This window comes from Plectropomus leopardus, chromosome 14 (genome assembly GCF_008729295.1).
Source record: "Plectropomus leopardus isolate mb chromosome 14, YSFRI_Pleo_2.0, whole genome shotgun sequence".
In the NCBI taxonomy this organism is placed as follows: Eukaryota; Metazoa; Chordata; class Actinopteri; order Perciformes; family Serranidae; genus Plectropomus; species Plectropomus leopardus.
In genome coordinates, this window is record NC_056476.1 from 4,067,939 (window position 1) to 4,091,321 (window position 23,383).

Sequence of the window (23,383 nt, forward strand, 5' to 3'; positions counted from 1 at the left end):
TATTTTTGGCAGCACTACCTGTAGCAGATGTAACAGTATAAAAGCAGAGGTTTGTCCTGGGTCTTCTCCGTCCATGATGCCCTATTACATTTTCATGAGCCTTTTTTAGAATCCAGTTCATCAGACCGAACCCTGAAGACCTGTAGTTTCATATCATTTCCCATGAAAACTTTGAATTTAAGAAAAACTCAGCAGCATCACAGGATATTATTTATGTACAGCTACAGTCAAAAGGTACCTTATTAAGGAGGCAAGGGAGGAGGCACTCAACTCAGCTAGAAATATGATATAAATTTATATTTATGCTTCTTTGTTAACTTATTAATTTATTTATCTTATAGTGCACATGTAAGAAACTTTGTATATGTGTAATGGAAGTTGGAGAAAGACCCATGGGGAAGTAGTGGGTTAGGGTCGGGGACCTTTGAAAAGATACAGGTGTTTATTTATTTATTTTGCTTCTTTGTATCTGATGTTGTCTCTGTCATAGTAATAGGCCTGCATAATATTTATTTTGTTACTCTATTTGTTAAGGAAATGTAAAATATGTATTTCATTAGTTATTATTGATATTTATATCAGTCATATTGACAGCATTTATTGCTCGATTTATACCTGCAAGTTGTGTTAAAAATAAACAATTGGTCACAAAAAAAGTTAACTTATTGATATTCCCAATTAAAACATGCCACTTGTCATAGCTGAGCCACATGCAGCACAGCTTTTTTAAACACTGTGTCCTTAAATAACTGATAAACTGACAAACTTCACTGCATGCCATCAGCGAAGGTGAAATATGATAAATTATTTATGAACGATTGGTCCGATGTGCTTCTTTATGAGGGAATGAAAATGAGGAGAAGCCGGGGAGGCAGCTGACCTGAACGACCCCGCGGTAACAGAACAGGGATGGTCAGTCGGCGCCATCCAGTGGCGGAAATACGATACTGCATCCTCTGAATTTGTATCATCTTTTTCTTTTCTCCTCTTTTACTTTTTGACCAATTATTCAACTTAAAATATGTTTTATTTTACATGAAGGTGTTACTACTGTTGTTACAAAGGAAAAGATATGATAGAAAGTGTGAAAAAGAGATTAATGGTGGATTTTTATCAGTCTTCTGTCTGCCACTCTCCTTCCCCCTTTTCTAACTATTCCCTTTGTCTTTCAGTTTGTCTCTCTCTGTTCGTGTTATTGTTGGCCTTTTCTCCTCCTCTTTCCCCCTTGTCTTTCTTTCTTTCTTACTTTCTCTCTCCTGTCCTTATAACAAGAAAAGCTGAACCTGATAAGTTTGTATGATGTAATTACAGGAAAATATCTTGTTAAAACATGAAAATCATCTAGTTATAATTACAAACTTCACGTTATCACTTGGTACTGATCTTTTTTTTTCTGGTGTGGCAGCAGGACGCTTACATTGATTAATAAAATTTATTTTAGAAGTTAAAAAAGTCTTTCTTTCTTCTCTTCTCTTCTCTTCTTTTCTCCCAGGTCCCTCCTCCTCCTCCTCCTCCTCTTCTCCCCTCTCAGTGTATATATAAATCACAGGAGCACAGGAGCACCTCCTCAGGCTGCAGAAAGAACAATTAATTAAAAACACTAATAACCCTTTCTCAGAGCATTTTCCTCCTCATACATTATTAATGTGGCCCTGTATGATCATTTGCAGGTGTGTGTGTGTGTGTGTGTGTGTGTGTGTGTGTGTGTGTGGGTGTGAGAGAGAGAGAGAGAGAGATTCCTAGCTTACCCAGTGCTACTTTGAACAGACGTGTGTGTGACTCAGGCGGTGCTCATTAAAAGCTGACCAGCTGAGAGTGAGTGAGTGAGACGATCTGGGTGTATATGGTAGGGCATGTCATTTGCATGCTAAGCGCTAGTCAGTGTGCGTTTTTGTGTGTGTGTGTGTGTGTGTGTGTGTTATCTCATTTGCAGCCCTTGTTACAGTAAGTGGTGGCTGAGAGGACCCTGGGGCCACTCAGATGCAACGAGGGAGGGAATATCAAGTTAAGAGGTTAATGAAAAGGTTTTGCGATCCTGATCTGTTGACTGCAGTGTTTCGCTATTGATTTGATGCACGGTTTGAGAAAAAAAAACCTGTTCTTTGTTCCTCATTTAAATATTTTGTCAGAGGTACAGTGAGTCATTCTAATGAAGCTGAGGACTGTGAGAAAAAAAACTAATTGGCAAATTCAAACCAAGAGGCGGAGCAAAGGCAGGACAGGTGAGCTTCAATTCAGACTCCTGAAATGAAACCAACAGTTTGTGAAAGCAGCAGACGTACTGTAGTTTATACACCTGTTTTTGGTCTCTTTAAAGACAGAATACAGTACACTCAGTTTAAAGTGTCTTTGTGAGCTAGACGACAGCATCTCTGCACAACGGTGAGTACAGCTAATTTTATCTAGTGTTTTTAAACAACCAGCATTGCCACATACCTGCAATGTGCTAAAACAGGGCATGTTATTTTTGTCATTTAAAACAACACTTATGTGCAGTGTAGATATATGTAACAAAATTGTCTCCTTACATTGTACTAATCGCACTATGATCATTTTAAACAAATAATCAATACTTTTGTAATTCTAGTTCTGCTTTTTCACATTCAACTGTGTCTAAACAACCAGCATTACCACATACCTGCGCTGTGCTCAAACAGGGTGTGCCTTTTTGTTATTCAAATGTGCCGAAGCAAATTTTCACTTAGGTGCTGCTACATTACAAAACTGTCTGTTAACACTGTAATAATCATACTTTGATACTTTTGAACAAATAATTAAGAATTCTTTTGTTGTAGTTTTGCTTTTTCACAGTTTCGCTTCTGTTCTCATGGCACAGATATGGCTGCTGCCGGCACGTCGCTCTGTGAAGATCAGTTTCTGTGCTCCATCTGTTTGCATGTGTTAACTGATCCAGTCAGCACACCATGTGGACACAACTTCTGCAAGAAGTGCATCACTGAACACTGGGATAGTAATGTCCTTTATGACTGTCCCAACTGCAACAGAAATTTTGACACGAGACCTGAGCTGCAGGTTAATACTTTTGTCTCTGAGATGGTTGCTGACTTCAGACAGTCAACCCAACAAAAATGCAGCAGCTCAAAGCAACGAGCTGCTGAACCAGGACACGTTCTCTGTGACATCTGCATGGGAACCAAACTCAAGGCTCTGAAGACCTGCCTGGTGTGTTCGGTCTCCTTCTGTGAGACTCACCTGGAGCCTCATCTGATAGAGTCACACCTGAAAAATCATCAGCTGATCAACCCTTGGGAGAAACCTAAGAGAAAGAAACGTAAGAAGCGCTCTAAACCTCTGGAACTGTTCTGTAGGACCCACCAGACATATGTCTGCACGATCTGTCATGTCTCAAACCACGAGTCACATGAAGTTGTTCCTCTTGAATATGAAAGAAAAAAAGCCAAACTGCAGAAGACAAAGGCGAAAATTAATTATGTGATTAAGGGGAGGCAAGAAAAGATCCAAGAGTTCAAACATTCGATCAACACCAGCAAAGAAAGTATGGACAGAGAGCTAGCAGACATCAGTCGTGTCTTCACCAAGCTCAGGAAGACTCTAGAGAGAAAAGAGGCCAAAGTCATTAAGAAGACTGAAGAAAAGCACCGAATGACAGAAAAACAGGCTGAGGGCTTCATAGCAGAGCTGGAACAGGAAACCTCTGAGCTGAAGAAGAGAAGTGCTGAGCTGGAAGCGGCTCTTGGACTCAAAAGACCACGTTTACTTCCTCCAGAACTTTCCATCCACGAAAAGCCGCTTCAAGAAGTGGACAGATGTCAAAGTCTGTCCTCCTTTATATAAGGGGGATGTTCAGACAGCTGTTGCGAAGATGCTGAAAAAAGGAAACGAAAAGGTTTCTCAAAGAGACCAAGCTGAAGACAGTCCAGCAGTATGCGGTGGATGTCGCTCTGGATCCTGATACAGCAAATACTCAACTCATCCTGTCTGAAGATGGGAAACAAGTACATCACAGTCCTTTGTGGAATAATCTCCCAGATAACCCAAAGAGATTTCGTACTGGTCTCTGCGTCTTAGGGAGGCAGTTTGTGTCTTCAGGAAGATTTTACTTCGAGGTTCTGGTTAAAGGGAAGCCTAACTGGGGTTTAGGAGTTGCCAGTGAGTCAGTCGACAGAAAGGGGCGACCCACCTTTAGCCCTAAGGGTGGCTACTGGACAATCCGTTTGAGAAGACAAAATGTCTACAGTGTTTTTTACAGAGACCCTTGTCGATCTGTCTCTGAAGTCGAAGCCTGAGAAGGTCGGGGTGTTTGTAGATTATGACGATGGGTCTGGTCTCCTTTTATGATGTTGATGCTGCAGCTCTTATTTTCACCTATACTGGCTGCTCCTTCGTGGAAAAACTCTTCCCAGTCTTCCTTCCTGGTGCAAATCAGGGTGGTAAAAAATGCTGTCCCTCTGATCATCTGTCCTGTCAACCCTACTTAAATACAAAAACAGTTTTCTGGGAGAAGACTCACGTTGAATTAAGGTAGAACTTTATCAATCCTGAAGGAAAATCTCGCAATTTCCACTTATTAATGTAACAAATTCCACAATTTAGTGGTAATGAACAGTGTTGATTTCTTTCTTTGATTATAATTATGTGGATTTTGCTATCTGTATTGAGGTTGTACAATATGAAAAGCTACAATAACCGCCTTGCGTTTGTATGTGTCTACACACCAGTCAAGTGGCACTTACAGTTTAAATCCACGTCTGTGAAAACATGAAGGCTTCACATACATCTTCCCTCGGCAGCGCAGAAGATTATACAATCAGGACAGTTTCATGATTACTGTCACCAATTCAGTATCTGACCAAATGTCTCTCTTTTTGTTCTGTCAATAGTCAGAAAAGTGTTTTTGCACAACATTATAATGTCACTTTTGACCTTTGTACTCTTGGATATAAAAATGTCAGAACTTCATCATTATATGAGACGTTTGTGTGAAATGTGAGAAGGTGTGGTACTTTGCACTCTAATAAATGCATGGTATGAGAGGCGGAGCAAAAGTCAGCAGGAGCTGTTTTAAACCAACATGACACTCCGGAAATGAAAGTGAAAGTTTGTAAACTAGACCGGAGCGCTGCAGTGAAGACACGTCTGTCTGTTTCTCTCTGAAGTACAAAAAGTGAACTATTTCACGTCTCTGCACACTGGTGAGCACTAATAGCTAATTAATAAAATAGCTAATTTTATCTTCTGTATTTAAACAACCAGTGTTACCACATACCTGTGCTATGCTCAAACAGGGTGTGTTACTTTTGTCATTTAAAAAACAAAACTTGTCAAATTACTTGTCAAAACTTTGACCTATGTGCTGTGTAGCTATATGTTACAAAATGTCCTACTACATCAGAATGATCATACTTTTGTAGTTTTTAATAGTTAATAAATCATTCTGTAGTTGTAGTTTTGCTTTTTCACAGTTTCGCTTCTGTTCTCATGGCACAGATATGGCTGCTGCCGGCACGTCGCTCTGTGAAGATCAGTTTCTGTGCTCCATCTGTTTGCATGTGTTAACTGATCCAGTCAGCACACCATGTGGACACAACTTCTGCAAGAAGTGCATCACTGAACACTGGGATAGTAATGTCCTTTATGACTGTCCCAACTGCAACAGAAATTTTGACACGAGACCTGAGCTGCAGGTTAATACTTTTGTCTCTGAGATGGTTGCTGACTTCAGACAGTCAACCCAACAAAAATGCAGCAGCTCAAAGCAACGAGCTGCTGAACCAGGACACGTTCTCTGTGACATCTGCATGGGAACCAAACTCAAGGCTCTGAAGACCTGCCTGGTGTGTTCGGTCTCCTTCTGTGAGACTCACCTGGAGCCTCATCTGATAGAGTCACACCTGAAAAATCATCAGCTGATCAACCCTTGGGAGAAACCTAAGAGAAAGAAACGTAAGAAGCGCTCTAAACCTCTGGAACTGTTCTGTAGGACCCACCAGACATATGTCTGCACGATCTGTCATGTCTCAAACCACGAGTCACATGAAGTTGTTCCTCTTGAATATGAAAGAAAAAAAGCCAAACTGCAGAAGACAAAGGCGAAAATTAATTATGTGATTAAGGGGAGGCAAGAAAAGATCCAAGAGTTCAAACATTCGATCAACACCAGCAAAGAAAGTATGGACAGAGAGCTAGCAGACATCAGTCGTGTCTTCACCAAGCTCAGGAAGACTCTAGAGAGAAAAGAGGCCAAAGTCATTAAGAAGACTGAAGAAAAGCACCGAATGACAGAAAAACAGGCTGAGGGCTTCATAGCAGAGCTGGAACAGGAAACCTCTGAGCTGAAGAAGAGAAGTGCTGAGCTGGAGCGGCTCTTGGACTCAAAAGACCACGTTTACTTCCTCCAGAACTTTCCATCCACGAAAAGCCGCTTCAAGAAGTGGACAGATGTCAAAGTCTGTCCTCCTTTATATAAGGGGGATGTTCAGACAGCTGTTGCTAAGATGCTGAAAAAGGAAACGAAAAGGTTTCTCAAAGAGACCAAGCTGAAGACAGTCCAGCAGTATGCGGTGGATGTCGCTCTGGATCCTGATACAGCAAATACTCAACTCATCCTGTCTGAAGATGGGAAACAAGTACATCACAGTCCTTTGTGGAATAATCTCCCAGATAACCCAAAGAGATTTCGTACTGGTCTCTGCGTCTTAGGGAGGCAGTTTGTGTCTTCAGGAAGATTTTACTTCGAGGTTCTGGTTAAAGGGAAGCCTAACTGGGGTTTAGGAGTTGCCAGTGAGTCAGTCGACAGAAAGGGGCGACCCACCTTTAGCCCTAAGGGTGGCTACTGGACAATCCGTTTGAGAAGACAAAATGTCTACAGTGTTTTTACAGAGACCCTTGTCGATCTGTCTCTGAAGTCGAAGCCTGAGAAGGTCGGGGTGTTTGTAGATTATGACGAGGGTCTGGTCTCCTTTTATGATGTTGATGCTGCAGCTCTTATTTTCACCTATACTGGCTGCTCCTTCGTGGAAAAACTCTTCCCAGTCTTCCTTCCTGGTGCAAATCAGGGTGGTAAAAATGCTGTCCCTCTGATCATCTGTCCTGTCAACCCTACTTAAATACAAAAACAGTTTTCTGGGAGAAGACTCACGTTGAATTAAGGTAGAACTTTATCAATCCTGAAGGAAAATCTCGCAATTTCCACTTATTAATGTAACAAATTCCACAATTTAGTGGTAATGAACAGTGTTGATTTCTTATCTTCTGATTATAATTATGTGGATTTTGCTATCTGTATTGAGGTTGTACAATATGAAAAGCTACAATAACCGCCTTGCGTTTGTATGTGTCTACACACCAGTCAAGTGGCACTTACAGTTTAAATCCACGTCTGTGAAAACATGAAGGCTTCACATACATCTTCCCTCGGCAGCGCAGAAGATTATACAATCAGGACAGTTTCATGATTACTGTCACCAATTCAGTATCTGACCAAATGTCTCTCTTTTTGTTCTGTCAATAGTCAGAAAAGTGTTTTTTGCACAACATTATAATGTCACTTTTGACCTTTGTACTCTTGGATATAAAATGTCAGAACTTCATCATTATATGAGACGTTTGTGTGAAATGTGAGAAGGTGTGGTACTTTGCACTCTAATAAATGCATGGTATGAGAGGCGGAGCAAAAGTCAGCAGGAGCTGTTTTAAACCAACATGACACTCCGGAAATGAAAGTGAAAGTTTGTAAACTAGACCGGAGCGCTGCAGTGAAGACACGTCTGTCTGTTTCTCTCTGAAGTACAAAAAGTGAACTATTTCACGTCTCTGCACACTGGTGAGCACTAATAGCTAATTAATAAAATAGCTAATTTTATCTTCTGTATTTAAACAACCAGTGTTACCACATATACCTGTGCTATGCTCAAACAGGGTGTGTTACTTTTGTCATTTAAAAACAAAACTTGTCAAATTACTTGTCAAAACTTTGACCTATGTGCTGTGTAGCTATATGTTACAAAATGTCCTCCTACATCAGAATGATCATACTTTTGTAGTTTTTAATAGTTAATAAATCATTCTGTAGTTGTAGTTTTGCTTTTTCACAGTTTCGCTTCTGTTCTCATGGCACAGATATGGCTGCTGCCAGCACGTCGCTCTGTGAAGATCAGTTTCTGTGCTCCATCTGTTTGGATGTGTTAACTGATCCAGTCAGCACATCGTGCGGACACAACTTCTGCAAGAAGTGCATCACTGAACACTGGGATAATTGTGTTTTTTTTGACTGTCCCAACTGTAAAAAAAAATTCTACACAAGACCTGAGCTGCAGGTCAACACTTTTGTCTCTGAGATGGTTGCTCACTTCAGACAGTCAACCCAACAAAAAGTCATCAGCTTAAGAAGACGAGCTCCTGAACCAGGAGATGTTCTCTGTGACATCTGCACGGGAACCAAACTGAAGGCCCTGAAGTCCTGCCTGGTGTGTCTTGTCTCCTACTGTGAGACTCACCTGGAGCCTCATCTGACAGTGTCACGCCTAAAAAGACATCAGCTGATCAACCCTTTGGAGAACCTGGAAGGAAGGATATGCACAGAGCACGATAAACAGCTGGAGCTGTTCTGTAAAACTGACCAGACGTGTGTCTGCAGTCTCTGCATTGTTTCAGAGCACAAGTCACATGATGTTGTTCCTCTTAAAGAGGAATATGAACGAAAGTTGGCAGATCTGTGTGAGACAGAGGCTGACATTCAGCAGTTGATCAGCAAGAAACAACTTAAGATTCAAGAGTTCAAACACTCAGTCAATGTCAGCACGAAAGCTGCAGACAGAGAGATAGCAGAGAGTATTCAGGTCTTCACCAAGCTGAGGGAAGCTCTAGAGAGAAACCAGGCCAAAGTCATTGAGACGGTGGAAGAAAAGCACAGAAGGACAGAAAAACAGGCTGAAGGTTTCATCAAAGAGCTGGAAGAGGAAATCTCTGAGCTGAAGAAGAGGAGTGCTGAGATGAGGCAGCTCTCACACTCAGAAGACCACCTTAACTTCCTTCAGAGCTTTAAATCTGTGAATGCTGTTCAGCCAACCAGAGACTGGAAAGATGTCAAAGTCTGTCCACCTTTGTATGAGGGGACTGTGAGGACAGCTGTTTCTCAGTTGGTAAAGATGCTCAAAAATGAGATAAAGAGGCTGCTCACAGAGATTGATCTGAAGACAGTCCAGCAGTATGCGGTGGACGTCACTCTGGATCCTGATACAGCAAATCAGCAACTCATCCTGTCTGAAGATGGGAAACAAGTACATTGTGGTCTTGTACGGAAGAATGTCCCAGATAACCCAAACAGATTTTATGCATTTCTCTGTGTCTTAGGGAAGCAATTTGTTTCTTCAGGAAGATTTTACTTTGAAGTTCAGGTTAAAGGGAAGACTAAATGGGGTTTAGGAGTTGCCAGAGAGTCAGTTGACAGAAAGGCGCTGTACAGTGTTTGCACTAATAATGGTTACTGGACAGTGTGGTTTATTAATGAAAATGTCCACCATTCTCTGACTGAGAACTGTATCGTTCTCTCTCTGAAGTCAAAGCCTGAGAAGGTCGGGGTGTTTGTAGATTATGACGAGGGTCTGGTCTCCTTTTATGATGTTGATGCTGCAGCTCTTATTTACGCCTACACTGGCTGCTCCTTCATGGAAAAACTCTTCCCAGTCTTCCTTCCCAGTGCAAATCTGGATGGTAAAAACTCTGCCTCTCTGGTTATCTGTCCTGTCAACGCTACTTAGTAGAATAACCGGTGGTGTTGTAGTCGTCGATGATGTGAGTGCACTACTTGGTAGAGGGTAGTTTATGAAGGGGAGCGTGGTATACGTTTCTGTATATTCCAATGGCTTTTTGGCTGATAGGTTATCTTGTAAAAAGCCAGAAAAAGAGGTGCATATACCCTCCATAACCACATAATTTTAAAGAAAGATACTCATCATAACATAAGGTAAAATAAATGAGATGGAACATCATTAAACCCAATGGAAATTGTTGCATTTTCCACTTTTTGGTGGTAACAAATCCCATAATTATGGGTGAAGGAACATTGTTGATTAATTTTCCTAAACTTATTATTCATCTTGATATTGTCTTCTTTATTAGGGCTGCACAACATGCAAGAAAAAACATAACAGAAAAATGTTGCAATTATTTTTGACAGATTGCAGTACTTTTTTTTTTTTTTTTTTAGTTTTTAATGGTGATATTTGAATTTAATTTTCACTGAATTAAAAATATAAAAATGATGACATATCTTTGTACCAAATGGGCATGTGCCCCTGTCTGGAATATTATTGTAGGCTGGCATCACATTGTTTTATTTATAATGGTATATTATGACACATTTTTTCTTTTGTCAAAAATGTACACCTTCTGAAATTTAGGTATTGGACTTGGTGATAATGCAATTTTGAATTAATCTTGACTAATTGCACTGATCTATTCTTTTTTTATATACATCCTGTTGCTACTTTCTACTGAAACAGTGATTTCTTAACGACCAGTTCAGGTGACAGTAATGTTTCTTAATGTAAGTGTGATACCTGTCCTTGAAAAAATATCACCACAGGCCTAGCTTGGTTATTTTTTGGGTTATTTTATTATGTTGTTTTGGGTACTTTTTATGTAAGTTGACTTCTATTTTTGTGTAAATTGCCTGCTCGCCCAAACAAGTGCTTTGTGTGGTTTTATGAAAATAATTAAAACTGAAATTAAACAGCAGGGGAATTTCATGCCTCTAGCCTGTGTTTCTTATCAGTTGTCCAGTTAACATCAGTTTTCACTGAAATAAAACAGATACTAAAATGCTGACGTCTTGTTGTAGGTGAAATTATGAGCTGATTGGTGTCCAAGAATAGGAACTTCTCATTTCAACATTTAAAGAGTTTATAACATTTCAAACAACAGTCGTGCTTGTGTCAGAGCAGAAAGTATCCACATCTGTCCTGTGCTCATTATTGGTAAGTTTGAATTATAGAAAATGTCAAGAGTGAGATAAATGGGATTATTGCGCCTCTGTGTGGTGGATTAAAGAAATGAGGAAAACTAGTGACGAAGCTGTGAGAAACAGGTATGAGTAAAGAGATTTGAGGTTATAAAACGTATTGCTCTTACCTGTGTATTTACACTACTGTATCTTGTTTATTTTTGCATTTTAATGGTGTGTTGTGTTTTGTGTATTTAAGTGCCTCTGCTGTGTTCAAAGGTAGTCAAAGAAAAATTTCTGCTGAGATGGACAATAAAGTTTGACTATCTATGTCTGTCTTTTTTTAAAATAAAAACCAAAACCATATCCAACCTTACAGCCATGGTTAAAACAGACAGAGACAAAACAAGTTGGATGAGTTCATAAATATATATATATATATATATATGTATTTATTATAATATAGTATATATAGATATAATATATATATATATATATATATATATATATATATAGTGAGTAGGTCAGTAATAAATAGGTACATAGATTATTGTCAAGTGAGATTTATTTTATAGAGCACATTTACAAAATGATGACCAAAGTGAGTAAGAAAAAAGAAGACATTAGAGAATTAAAGTAAATTGATATAGGCATGCAATATCTTCATAAAATCATAAACAAAAATGGCATTGCACAAAACAGCAAAATAAATAATAACAAGGGATATTTACTAAAAGAATAGATAAATAAAAAATGATTTAAGAACGAAAATTTTCTTTCTATATTTTTAAATTGCGTCTATATTATATATTTTAATAGACTTCTTCTGATATACAATCAGAAGAAGTCTCAAGATCGGAAGAGCGTCGTGTAGCTGGTTCTGATTCTGATTTTGGGGTAGATCACAACAAAAAAGGATGTCAAGAATTTTTTGTTCTGTTTTTGTCAGGCAGTAATGCAAGCAAAACTCAATTTCTGTAGAAATTGATCTCATTGTCATTTTTATAATAAGATTTGGTATTTTATTTGTCATATTTACAGATATTTTGTATTTTTGTTGTCTTTTCTTTATGTAAACAGCCTCTTCTTCCCTTCTCGCCTGTCTTTCCTCAGATCAGTGAAACAGCGCCCCCCTGGTAATGACCTGTAATTTCCATAAAGCCCGTGTGGTCAAACATGGTACTGCACCCTTACCGAGTCAACTGAAGACAGGTGAGTTAACGTCGTTTGATTAATAAATATTGTACATAAATCCGGTCAAACTGCTGTCAAACGGAGAGTGGACACATTTCTGGGAAAGAAACATTGAATTTAGTCGCACAAACGATTCATATGCTTGTTTCACAACCAACAAGAAAGAGTTAGAAACAGTTTTTAATTAAATTAACAGGAGAGTTAGCTTGTTTCCAGTGTTGCTAACAGTGCTAGCTAACGTTTTATGGTTAACAACAGACCGAAGACATCAAAAAACATCACGGACACAAAGGACAGAGGGACACTTTATGATGTGGACATTTCATCTCCACAACAGAGAGGACAATGGACTTTCACACCAAATAACGTGAGTTAAATCTTTATTGTTGACTGTTTCTGTGTGTTTGTCTTACGCTGCTAAAATGTCTCGCACAGTTGTATAACAGTTTCTCGGTATTTTACTGTTGTTTTGGCAACAAAAACAGCAGAGTTTAAATTTGGGGAGAAATTAACAACAAAAGTTTTCATTATATTTGTTTGAACTTTCACAGAAAACATGAAAACTTACTTGGAAGTCATTTAAAAACAACAACAAATAGTAATATATTGCCCAAATTTTCTTTTTGCCAAACATTTTTAATGAAATCACATTTTTTCTTCAAAAATTGCCCACAAAATTGGCATGCTTTTTTTTTTTAATTGGCCAAAATATTTAAAAACAAAAAAAATTGCCTCTTTTTTCCTTTAAAAAAACTGCAATAAAAAACAACCAATATGGAGTAATGATCGTTGTTTCAGACAATGTACGGTTTTATAAATTTGCCTTCAAGTCATAAAAATGTCATGCAAATTTATTTCAATTTTTTAAAAAATTGTATGAAGCCTGACCATGAATGTTTCCATGGCAGTCCATGCAATAGTGATATCTCAGTCTGAAGCAAAAGCAGACTGTAAGGCATTAACATGCTTAAAGCTACACTGCTGACATGGCTTTAAGTTTCTTACCATTTCAGTTTTTTATTGTGCATGCATTTTACCAAATGTGGAATTAATCAATTTGCCACAGAGTAATTGCAACACAGATAATTTCAGGTCTTTTCTGCACCGAAGTTGCCTGATATGCTCTGTCCAGCACTGGCCACAGCAAATGTATATGTTTTTTCTACATTTTCGTGTTCACACACAAACTCATGTATCTTCCTGATAATGCACAAACTCCATCACAGATTTAAAGGAATAAATATATCCTGAATGGAGTGATTCAATGCTAGGCTGCAATCTCAGACCTTTTTCTTTTCTCTCTTTTCAATTGTCTTATTGCTTTTCATAGAGAGAAAAAGTGGTTGTTTAATCCTGAATGTCCCTCGAAGGCTACAAACTGTGATTCAAGAGGATGTTGAGGGGCCCCGAAGGGGGCTTGTCTGGTCTCTTCGCCCCTTGTGAGTCAGACTAATCCAATATGACGGCTAATTAGATCATTCAAGTGTCTGCCACCCTGTCTGCGGTCCGTTAATGCATTACCAATACCTGCCTTTACTGTTAGGATGAAGGAGCGCTTCTGTGACAAGACAGGAAATGAGAGAGATGACGGGTTTCTTTGAAGGAGCTGCAGAAAAGAGGAAGGGGGAGGAGGAAGAATTTTTCTTGAATTAGTTGTTGTGAGGATGAAGATTACAGTCACATGATGGCTGAGCGTTTTGAAGCAAAGCCACGGCTCTGTAGCAGAGTCACAGCTATCAGGACGTGAAGTTTTCGTGATACGGAGGCCTCGTGTGAGAAGATTTCATGTCAGGATGAGATTCAGTGATCTTGTGGTCCTTCATTTTATATTATAATATATATTTTTTTAGTAATCTGGGGAGTGTTTTTGCTGAGTTGTTACTCTTTCTCCAGCACTGATCTGTTAACCCTTAGAGACTGTTTGACACATTTTACACGCTTTTCATTCTTCATGTTTTCTTAATTTTGGCTGTGTTCATGCGTATGGCATACATTTTGGCAAGATTGTGTAATTTTGTGTAATCTTTTAAATCTTTTTTAAATTTCCAGCCCAGTTCCTACAATAGGTCTAAGATAGTGTGTGAACAAGACTTACATTCATACTGTGAAGTGCAAAAAATGCTCCATTGAAACCCATTCAAATTGCAACTTTGATCCCACAGCCATCAAAGTATAAAAACACGCATTGTATTATTCCTGGGTGTCATTCAGGGCTTTTGCCTTGGAATTTGTCATTTTTACTTTTTTTTCACCGGATTTTTACCATATTTGGCATATAGAGAAAATACACTGTCACAGTCAGTGTTGCAGCAAATCATTGACATTTCCCAGGCTACAATAATAAAAAAGTAAGCTACTTAGCATGTAGTATATTGATAAAAAATAATTTTTGTGCTTTTATTTGTAATCTAAAAACAAATATGCAACCACCATTCCATCAAGTGAAAATATTTTAGATTTCTCGTGCATAATTTCATTCACATTCTCCTAAATTCAGGCAGATTTGGTTTCTTCTTCAGGTAGTTTTGGATCTCCATTAGAATTTAATAAAGGTCTGTGGGTTATAACAAAGTTTGGTTGCAGAGCAGTGAAAGTGGTTACTTTGTTGTTGTTTTTACTGACATAATTTAGAAAGATATCTTTTATTGGTAATAGTGATGCAGCTTATTGGTCGGTACTTGGTTAATTTGCATAAATAGAAAAAAATCAATAAATTAAAAGTAAAATCTACATACCTTTGTTTTTCTCTACAACCGCGTGGAGTAGAATTATAAAGTGGTACAAAGTGGAAATACTCATTACGCAATTACTTAACAGAAGTAGTAATTTGTCTTTGTGCTGCTGCTGCCAGCAGGTGGCACTGTCGCCTCAGCAAAGGCTGTCAGGTCACATGGCGCTGATTAGTGTTTCACTTTATTCAGCCTCTGTGAATTCATCCATGGTGCACACACACACACACACACACACACACCGCTTGCTTGTTGTCAGGTATCAGGTGTCAAACTACCAGCCACACACACTTGAGGGAGTGTCGCCACAACACCTGAGAAGCTGAGAAACCCCCTCAGAGCTCAGAGCGCAGAGCAGGACAGACGCTGCTGCACTGAAAAATAATAATGTTTATTTGTATCTTGACCCTTTTAAAAAGATAATGGCGATGATAATTTAAAGAAAATGAGATTTGTTTACTCCAACCAGAATTAGTGATTATATTAAAGTAAAATAAATGAAACATTTTTTAAGGAGATTATTTCTCACATTTTGAGGAAACCTTCACTGATATTAGATTTATCTTACACTGTAAATTCAGTTTGACATGAATTTATATCACCTGTAAGTTGTGCTCTGCATCTTTCTTCTCTGTTCAGTTTACTTCCTGATTCTTTTTGTGTTTGTTGTTTATAAGCAGCTGTTTCTGCCTCCGGGTGATGAAGAAAATATTCATTGTAGTTTTCACAAAACATTTACCAGAGAAAAATACTTATTTAAGCAGCTTATATGAACTATCAGCTACTGAAGGTTGAATCATAAACGTTCAGGAATTTAGTTAATCTTTAACAGCCCTGTTTTCTCTTAAATTTCCCCTAAAATAAATTTAGAAGAATATTATAGCTCAGTCAGTAGGGCAAAAGTAACCTTGATGTTATAAAAAAAAATAGAGATATCATCATTTCCAAAATTGACATCATGATGTGATTTAAAGGGACGTTGCTGTAGTCCATATATGATGCCATTTAGACTTTCAAAAACAACATTTTCACTGCAGCCCTAATGACTGAGCATATTTCCCATCATGCCTAGTGCAGGACTGAGTAGTTTTTAGTTTGCAGTTAAGTTTACTGTTTTATTCGTTTGTTATTTGTTCCATAACACAAATGTCCGTTTTTTTTCAGTGTTTATAATATCAGCGTTTATGTGTCTGTGAAGAACATGATGGTTTATGCTGTTTTTTGTGTTAGTTTGTAGTTTACACCTGCACTGAGTGGGCTGTTACATTCATAATTTGATCTTTAATTCACTAATGCTGTGGAAGTTTTTTTGACACCAGAGCATTTTAATACTTCCCTGAAACGCTCCTCATCACCCAACTGATGAATATTTCTCAGTTCTGAAAATTTTGTAAGTGCCTTGCTTAACAAGTGGCGGAGTAATGTTTTCAGTGATGCTGTCATGCTGATTTGAGCACATTTGAAATGTCTGGTGGACCAATCAGAGTGCTTCAAACTTGTTGTATAATGATCTCTAAATGTGTGTGTGTCTGTGTGTACAGTGCTCGCACAGTTCCAGTGGAGTATGATTTCTTGTTGGCGTTAGTTATAGTGAGTTTATACTGTATATTGTTATTCACCTTACTACAGTTGACCGCCACGTGAAAAGCTGAATTTCCGTTACTCTGTGAAAAAAGACAACAGACTTAATCTCACACACTCAGGCCTACCTGCTGTCGCCGGGCGAACGCCACAGCGAACGTACTGATTGGCTATCGGCCTCCGGCTCCATTGTCGTGGCCGCGCTTCTGTTGTCTCATACCTCAACAGCTGTAATGAGAGAGGGGAGGCAGGGAGGTGGGGGAGGCCTTTTTCCCCTCCTGTAGGGAAGCTGTTGAGCTTAATGTTTAATAAGCCACTGGACACAGAAGGAAACCTGATCCTCTCCGGAGAGGATGGCGAGTGTGTGTGTGTGTGTGTGTGTGTGTGTGTGTGTGTGTGTGTGTGCGTGTGCGTGTGCGTGTGCCCTCTCCGTGCATTTGTTGTGTGAGTATCCAAGCGTGCGGCATTATTCTCTGGTCAATGTGTGAATCAGATGCACTGTGTTGATTGGGCTCTGTTGTAATCGACTCTTTATTCAACTCAAGGCTGGATAGTATTTCTCCTCAGAGCCCAGCTCCTGACAACACACAAGACTCCTTTTTCTGTTTGTATTTTCAAGCTCAGTTGACCAAGAGTTGTTAACGTAAATGATCACTAACTGTTTTTTTTTTTTTTTTTACTGCATGTGTAGATTCCATTTACTCCTGTTATTAGTCTATCTGGATAAGAGAAAACAGGAATGCAAATAGACACGTGTTTTTTGAGAGATGTAAATGCAGGATGTAAAATCTGATTGGTATGGGATTTGGCTGCCCACTTCTGGAGGTGGTCTGGCTGCCGTTGATTGGATCCTTGCCAGGTGTTTATGAGGGCTGTACAGTTTGACTATATTCTCGTGAAAAAAAAAATTGTCCAACAGCTTGACAGTAGGGATATGTGCAATAAGTCAACCAGTCGATAAAATGCTGCTGCACTTGCGAGTAGGCCCCAGAAATGCTTAATAGTTAAAATATTATGTAAAAATGTTATTATTGCAAATACAGTACCAGTAACCAGGAATGTTGGCAGAGGTTTTATTTCCTGAAAGAACATTATTTTAAATGAATAATATCAGTTTTTATTTCGGGAGTTTTTGTCATCTCTTGTAGGATAGTGGGTGATGTTCATGATGCACGGTGCAACCTTATCGATTAAATTGTGCTTAATTGACCCTTCGCTAAGTCCAGCTGCTCAATGCAGACTGGCCAATCAAAGCGTAGCAGAACATAAGCAGGTTTATTTTTGTTGCAGCCATCACACTAGCCGTCATTATTTCCAATTGAAGGCGACGTAGACGTGTTATAGAGCGATAATGTAAAGGCGAGCCCCTTATATATGGGGACGGCCACATATGAGGGATTTCTGGGAGGTGACAGTCCACGAATTTTACAGAGGAATTGTAGATTCAAAACTTTCAGATGACCCGTTCAACTTTTGAAGAGTTGTGATGCAATAACATCTCTTGTAGCGCCTGCCGCATCAGGAGGGAGCCAGTTCCTGCCGATAAGGACGTAGCCATAGCTTTTTATAAACTAGCTACCTGTGCTGAGTGCGGGGTAGTGCCTGAGATGTTTGAGATTCTTTGTTGTACATCACATGACCTATACAATTGAAAAAGAGTTTCCATTGTAGTTTTGCCAAATATGGCTTTTTGAAATCACCTGAAATTCCACCTCATGTGAGCATAAAAAGTTCTTTCTAAATTGACGTACCTCCATTAGGCAGATTTTATATTCACAACTTCAATTCGCGTAATGTGAAGGTTAAAGGAATCCCGCCGAGTGTCACAGACACAAATGTGTTGAAACATTTGACAACAGAAACCTCACAAACAGTCTGAACTCACGGCTCCAAACTCTGAAGAGCCAGCAGGTCACACACATCGCTCTCCCTCCACAGCTGTGTGCAGCGGAGCAGCTGGACGCACACTGAGGCTGCAGTTGTACGCACCAGCCAGCTAAGCGTTCATATCAACCACATGGTGTTTGACTGGCGGTAATAATACAGCTTCTACTCATCAACGGTCACACTGAATGGCTATTCTGCTGCGGTCACGTGTCCCCTGTTGGCTGAAGCCGCTGGCCTGCCTCCTGTCCTGGGACTCGGGTAGAGTTACAGGGCAGCTAAAGCCTCTGATCTATTATTCATCTACTCATGTCAGATATTACAGGGGAACAGGGTGACGTGGGGAGGGGGTGGCATGCACTGCTGCTCCACAGGGTCAGGAAGTGGACACAAACAGAGTGGCAAGTGAGCAGGCTGGCAACCAGATAGATGAACAGGCAGCCAGGCAGGGACTGTAGGGCTCTGTCACTTACAGTGCATCTGTCACAGTGTCCTCCAAAACACTGTTGTCCCTCTTCCACAAATGTCCCATCTGTTTCCCTGTTGTTGCTCTCAGTCCAAACTTAAAGGGTAACTGTAACCTGCACTAGGCGGGTTTCCATTGCAAATTTCTGCAAAACTGAAGCCATATTTTTGAAATGTAGATGAAACACAATTGCCAAATGACTGTGTTTCCATTGAGTGATGTTGTGCGACTTCTCCTCTGCCAAAAACATTCAAAGGAGCATGGCGATGGATGTTCAAAACATTAGCAGCTTTATTTCTAATGCAGCCGCCACACTGGCCGTCATTATTTCTTATCAAAGACAACGTAGGCGTGTTACGCGAGTGATAATGGAGGGACAAGCTCCTTTTTCTATCTGATGATTTGTTCATCTTTTGAGGAGTTATATGATGCAATAACACCTCGTAGCGCCAGCTTTACACAATTTGAGGGTTAATGGAAACCCACCTACTCTTAAGTTCATTAAAAATCTACTGACTGATCACTAGCTAGTGTACAGCAAACACAGTTTCTGGGACTCTGATTAACACTCTACCTGATTAATCTGATCATGGTTACACGAGTGTTTTTAAAAAAACACACGCAGTGGCATGTCACTGCAAAGTCAGAAATGCATTTGCTAAGCGTAATTTGTAGTAATTTGTAAACTTTCTTTTTCCATCAAGTATGTGAAGTAGGTTCTTTATTAAAATAATTCGCTACAAGTCCCCCTATATAAATTATTAGATTAACCCTTTAAAACTACAGATGCATTAAACCAAGATGGATGAAAAAAAGTTCAGAATTTTACTTTGAACAGCCGACCTCCAATAATAGCTTTCATACTTGATCCCAAGTTCATCCCCAAACTTTGATCCAGGTTTTGTGTCCATTCAGTTATTGCTTAAACTAACATGATACAGTACAGTACACTTCAGTACAGTACATGCATTATACTGCAATACAGATCATTTTTAAGTAAAGATATTCTTGCTGTCTGGTTTGGTGATTAGGGGACAACAGATCTTAGAAGATAAGGATTTCATTACTATCATTGTGTTGCATCAGAGCATTTAGCAGTGGAATTGAGTCCTCTGGATTTTGGTCCAACAACTAGACAGGCTGCACACCAACCAGACGTCCTCCGGTGTTCCCACTGAGACCTGAAATTAGCAGAGCGCCCGTTGCGGGTGTGATCCATTTCTCAGTACGCACAACATGAGGAGGAGGAGGGGGAGCAAAGACGGTTCTGAACAGGGTGAAAAAAAAAAAAGAAGAAGTTAAAACCTGACCCTGTCCCTGCACACAAAGCCTAGGGGTATGTGAGGGGTATGGGAGCAATAATAGCCCTGCCTAAAAATAAAAGGGGCAAAATGACAGTGGAGGATACCGTTACAAAGAGCTCCAGTGGACAAATAGGAGGGCCAGTGCTTTGAAGAGTTTCTCACAAAAGACGGACCACACACTCCCCCCCACCACCTCCGCAGCCCGCGCCGCTCTCCCTCCGATCAGGTTCCCATTATCGGCGAGGCCACACGGTGGAGAGGGCAGGAGGGGTTTGAAATGCCTGTCAGAAGCCGCTCGCCTGTGTCCAGCCTGCACGGCTCATGTGAGGCACGCACGCACTTGCACGTCCTTACACACACAAAGGCAGACAAACAAACACGCATGCCAGCCTGCTAATACTTTAGAGTAGTAGGACTTATGGAGGACAATATGTTTTCCCAAATCTATTTCAAACGTAAGCCAGATTTTACCTATAACACCCTTTTCTTATTTTTTTATTTTTATTATACATTATGTTTACTTATTTCCTGGATTCATTTGCACGTCAACAGATTTTTTTCAAAGTGAACTTAATAATACTTCACACAGAAGGCTAATATTACACGGCGTAAAAGTGACCTAATATTTTGTTTTAGATAAAGGTCAAGCCCACAGGACCAGCGTTAGGCTTTGAAGCTATTTTGGCAAAGTCCTGTGGCCAAACCATGGAATTATAACTCGTGTGTCCGTCACGTGATGCCTTTGACAGTAAAAATACTGTTTTCCATAGAATTATATTGTTAAAGAGACTTCTGTAAAACTGTGCGTACATTTTTGAGCCTCACAACCCCTGCGAAATAACTTGATTTAACACTTTGAGCCCTGAGAAAAATGACCTCAAATTCTAGAGCAAGTTCAGAAGAAATGACCCAAAACTTATTTTTGAACATTCGGAGAAACCGGTGGAGACACCTGTAGAGACACCGACGGAGACACCGGCGGAGACAGCGGCGGAGCCAAATCTCGTCAATGGCGGGAAAAGAGTTTTAAAAAATTAAAGAAACAATGGGGGAAACCCTGCTGCTGACTGATGACATGTTGTGGACTGATCTAGCAGCAGTTTGACACGCAGCATAATGCAGTGTGTGTAGTACTGGCAGAGCGAAACCATGGCAACACAGGCGAAATCAAAGCAATTTATGCTTATTATTACTGGTTCTAATTATCGGCCAAGCATTTTATATATGTATATAATGTCATAAGTCCCATTATGGGGCCGATAATTATCGCGCATCCCTTTGCATCAGCTTTTTGACGAGTGAACCAGGGCGAGGTTAGCTCTCAGGTTGGCCTCCCTGGGGCGCTGCATTTTGCCGATAATCTGCATCAGTGTTATTTTAATGATCACCAGTATAAATGAAAAAGTGTGTGTATACACTCAACCAACAGCAGGGAAGGCTATCCTCCTTTCATGCAAAGAAAGCCTCAGCATGGGAGGAACTTTTACTTTGTAAAACCTCAGGGAGCAATTTTTATTCATTCATTTCATTTTATCACATTTCAAATTCTAAATTTTGAAATAAATATATTTAATTTTTTATTGTAAATGCATCTCAGTTCCAAATACAGGTTGTTGGTCTCATTAAGTACTTATTATTGGCATCAATAACGGCCCTGAAAAAACAATATCAGTCGAACACTCGCTCTAAGCCCACATGCTGTTTATATTTGTGGAATAAAATTGAATATGTGGTAATTTATCTTATTTGTGGACCTTGAACTAATATCTAAGGAGTAATCTGGACGGGAAACACTGGAATAAAGCGTAGACATCCTCGTGGACACATTTTGGTCCCTGTAAGCAGCCTACAGTCTGTCACCTCACGGGTTCTGAATAAAACCGTCTTGTGCTGCATTAAGAGTCCCGTCAGGCCAAATTAAGTGCAAGTGACCCGACTCTCGGAGCAGCTGCAGATTTACAGTTATATTCATTATGTAGCTCAGAATCAGATGGGTGGGAGTTTTTCGGTGTTTAAAGCCAGTTGTCACTCACAGGAAGGTAAACTGAACAAAGTGAAACAATATTTTCCTGTGATTGAACACTTCACTGCTCATTGTATTCTCTAATGTGGTGAACCACTCCCATTTAGCATTTCAGAAGGCTTAAATAAACCAAAAAATGTTTTTCATACTCAAAGACGTAGTGACTGATGGACTAACTGTACTGAGGCCCACCTACAGGTGTGTGTGTGTGTGTGTGTGTGTGTGTGTGTGTGTGTGTGTGTGTGTAAGTAAGTAAGGGGGGCCTGAGTGTTGGACCACGTTCACATGTCCAGGCATGTCTCTCCCTCGGTGTGTCCCACAGTTGGCCTCTGTAATTAAGATCTAAGAGGGTAATGGCCCGGTGCTCGACCGCCCAACACTCGCACCACCAACTTTTTCTTGTTCTGTCGTTTCAGTTCAAAAACAGCAATAAATCGTTTTTTAAAAAGGCAATAAGTTAACATCTATTTTCACTGTCTTGACATTTGAGTTAAACCACTCTAAATTCCATGTATATTTAATTTTCTGTGTCAGATTTCATCCTCATGAGTCCTACTTAAACTGTGACAAATGTAATTTGTACACATAACTAATGTAAATGTCCAGCTTTGGCCGTGGCTGTTTGGTCACGTTGGGTATAAAATTGTGAGAATGTTTAAGAAAAAATTAAATTAACTCTTTTAAAAGCTCGACCCTGGCTGACACGAGATCTCCCTCTTTGGTTGTTTTGTAGCCACATCTGTATTATAGAAACTAGGGCTGTACCCAAATTATGTCACTTGAATCAGATTAATTAAATACGAATATTAGACGACTTTTTTCCATACAAAGTTTAACAGTTTGAACGGGGCTCAGCGGGACATTCAGTGTGACTGTGACATTCATGTGATACAGTAAGCAGTGCTAACAGCACATCCCAAAATGTGCAACAGCATTTTTTTCGCTGACACTAGATATCAGACAAGCCCAGAGACTGTGTCTTATTGAGTTGCTGTCAGATTGGATTTATGAACGCAGTCAGAGTCAGAGGGCTGGAACAGATCGGGATGTACCACACCGCCTCTGCTTTGCTCCATGTAGGGGTGGCCGATGATTATACTCGATGTATCACGGCTTGTTCCGTGTGTCATGTAAAAAAATGACTTTATTGCGACCATCAAGTATAAATTATTATGCTGTTTTTGTAAGCCACCTGCATTTTGGTTCTCTCGCTCTCTTCTACAGCTCTCTGCCTCTCACACACACACACACACACACACACACACACACACACACACA

At 39.8% G+C, this 23,383-nt stretch overlaps 2 protein-coding genes and 1 pseudogene across 2 annotated transcripts; all 3 read left to right on the forward strand.

Moving 5' to 3' along the window:
* The first annotated feature begins 2,301 nt into the window (after positions 1-2,301).
* On the forward strand, positions 2,302-4,581 carry LOC121953685 (annotated as a pseudogene).
* Positions 4,582-4,860: 279 nt separating this feature from the next.
* LOC121953576 (E3 ubiquitin-protein ligase TRIM39-like) lies at positions 4,861-7,530 on the forward strand. The gene is made up of 2 exons (XM_042500741.1): positions 4,861-5,174; positions 5,470-7,530. The coding sequence occupies exon 2, from the start codon at positions 5,472-5,474 to the stop codon at positions 7,086-7,088; it is 1,617 nt and encodes a 538-aa protein (XP_042356675.1). The 5' UTR covers positions 4,861-5,174; positions 5,470-5,471; the 3' UTR covers positions 7,089-7,530.
* On the forward strand, positions 7,531-9,777 carry LOC121953575 (E3 ubiquitin-protein ligase TRIM21-like). Its single transcript, XM_042500739.1, has 2 exons — positions 7,531-7,804; positions 8,101-9,777. Exon 2 carries the CDS (start codon positions 8,103-8,105, stop codon positions 9,738-9,740), a length of 1,638 nt encoding a protein of 545 aa, XP_042356673.1. The 5' UTR covers positions 7,531-7,804; positions 8,101-8,102; the 3' UTR covers positions 9,741-9,777.
* The last annotated feature ends 13,606 nt before the right edge of the window (positions 9,778-23,383 follow it).

Excerpts from the sequence above, each read along its gene's own strand:
- LOC121953576 (XM_042500741.1), top strand. The coding sequence starts at position 5,472 with ATGGCTGCTGCCGGCACGTCGCTCTGTGAAGATCAGTTTCTGTGCTCC.
- LOC121953575 (XM_042500739.1), top strand. The coding sequence starts at position 8,103 with ATGGCTGCTGCCAGCACGTCGCTCTGTGAAGATCAGTTTCTGTGCTCC.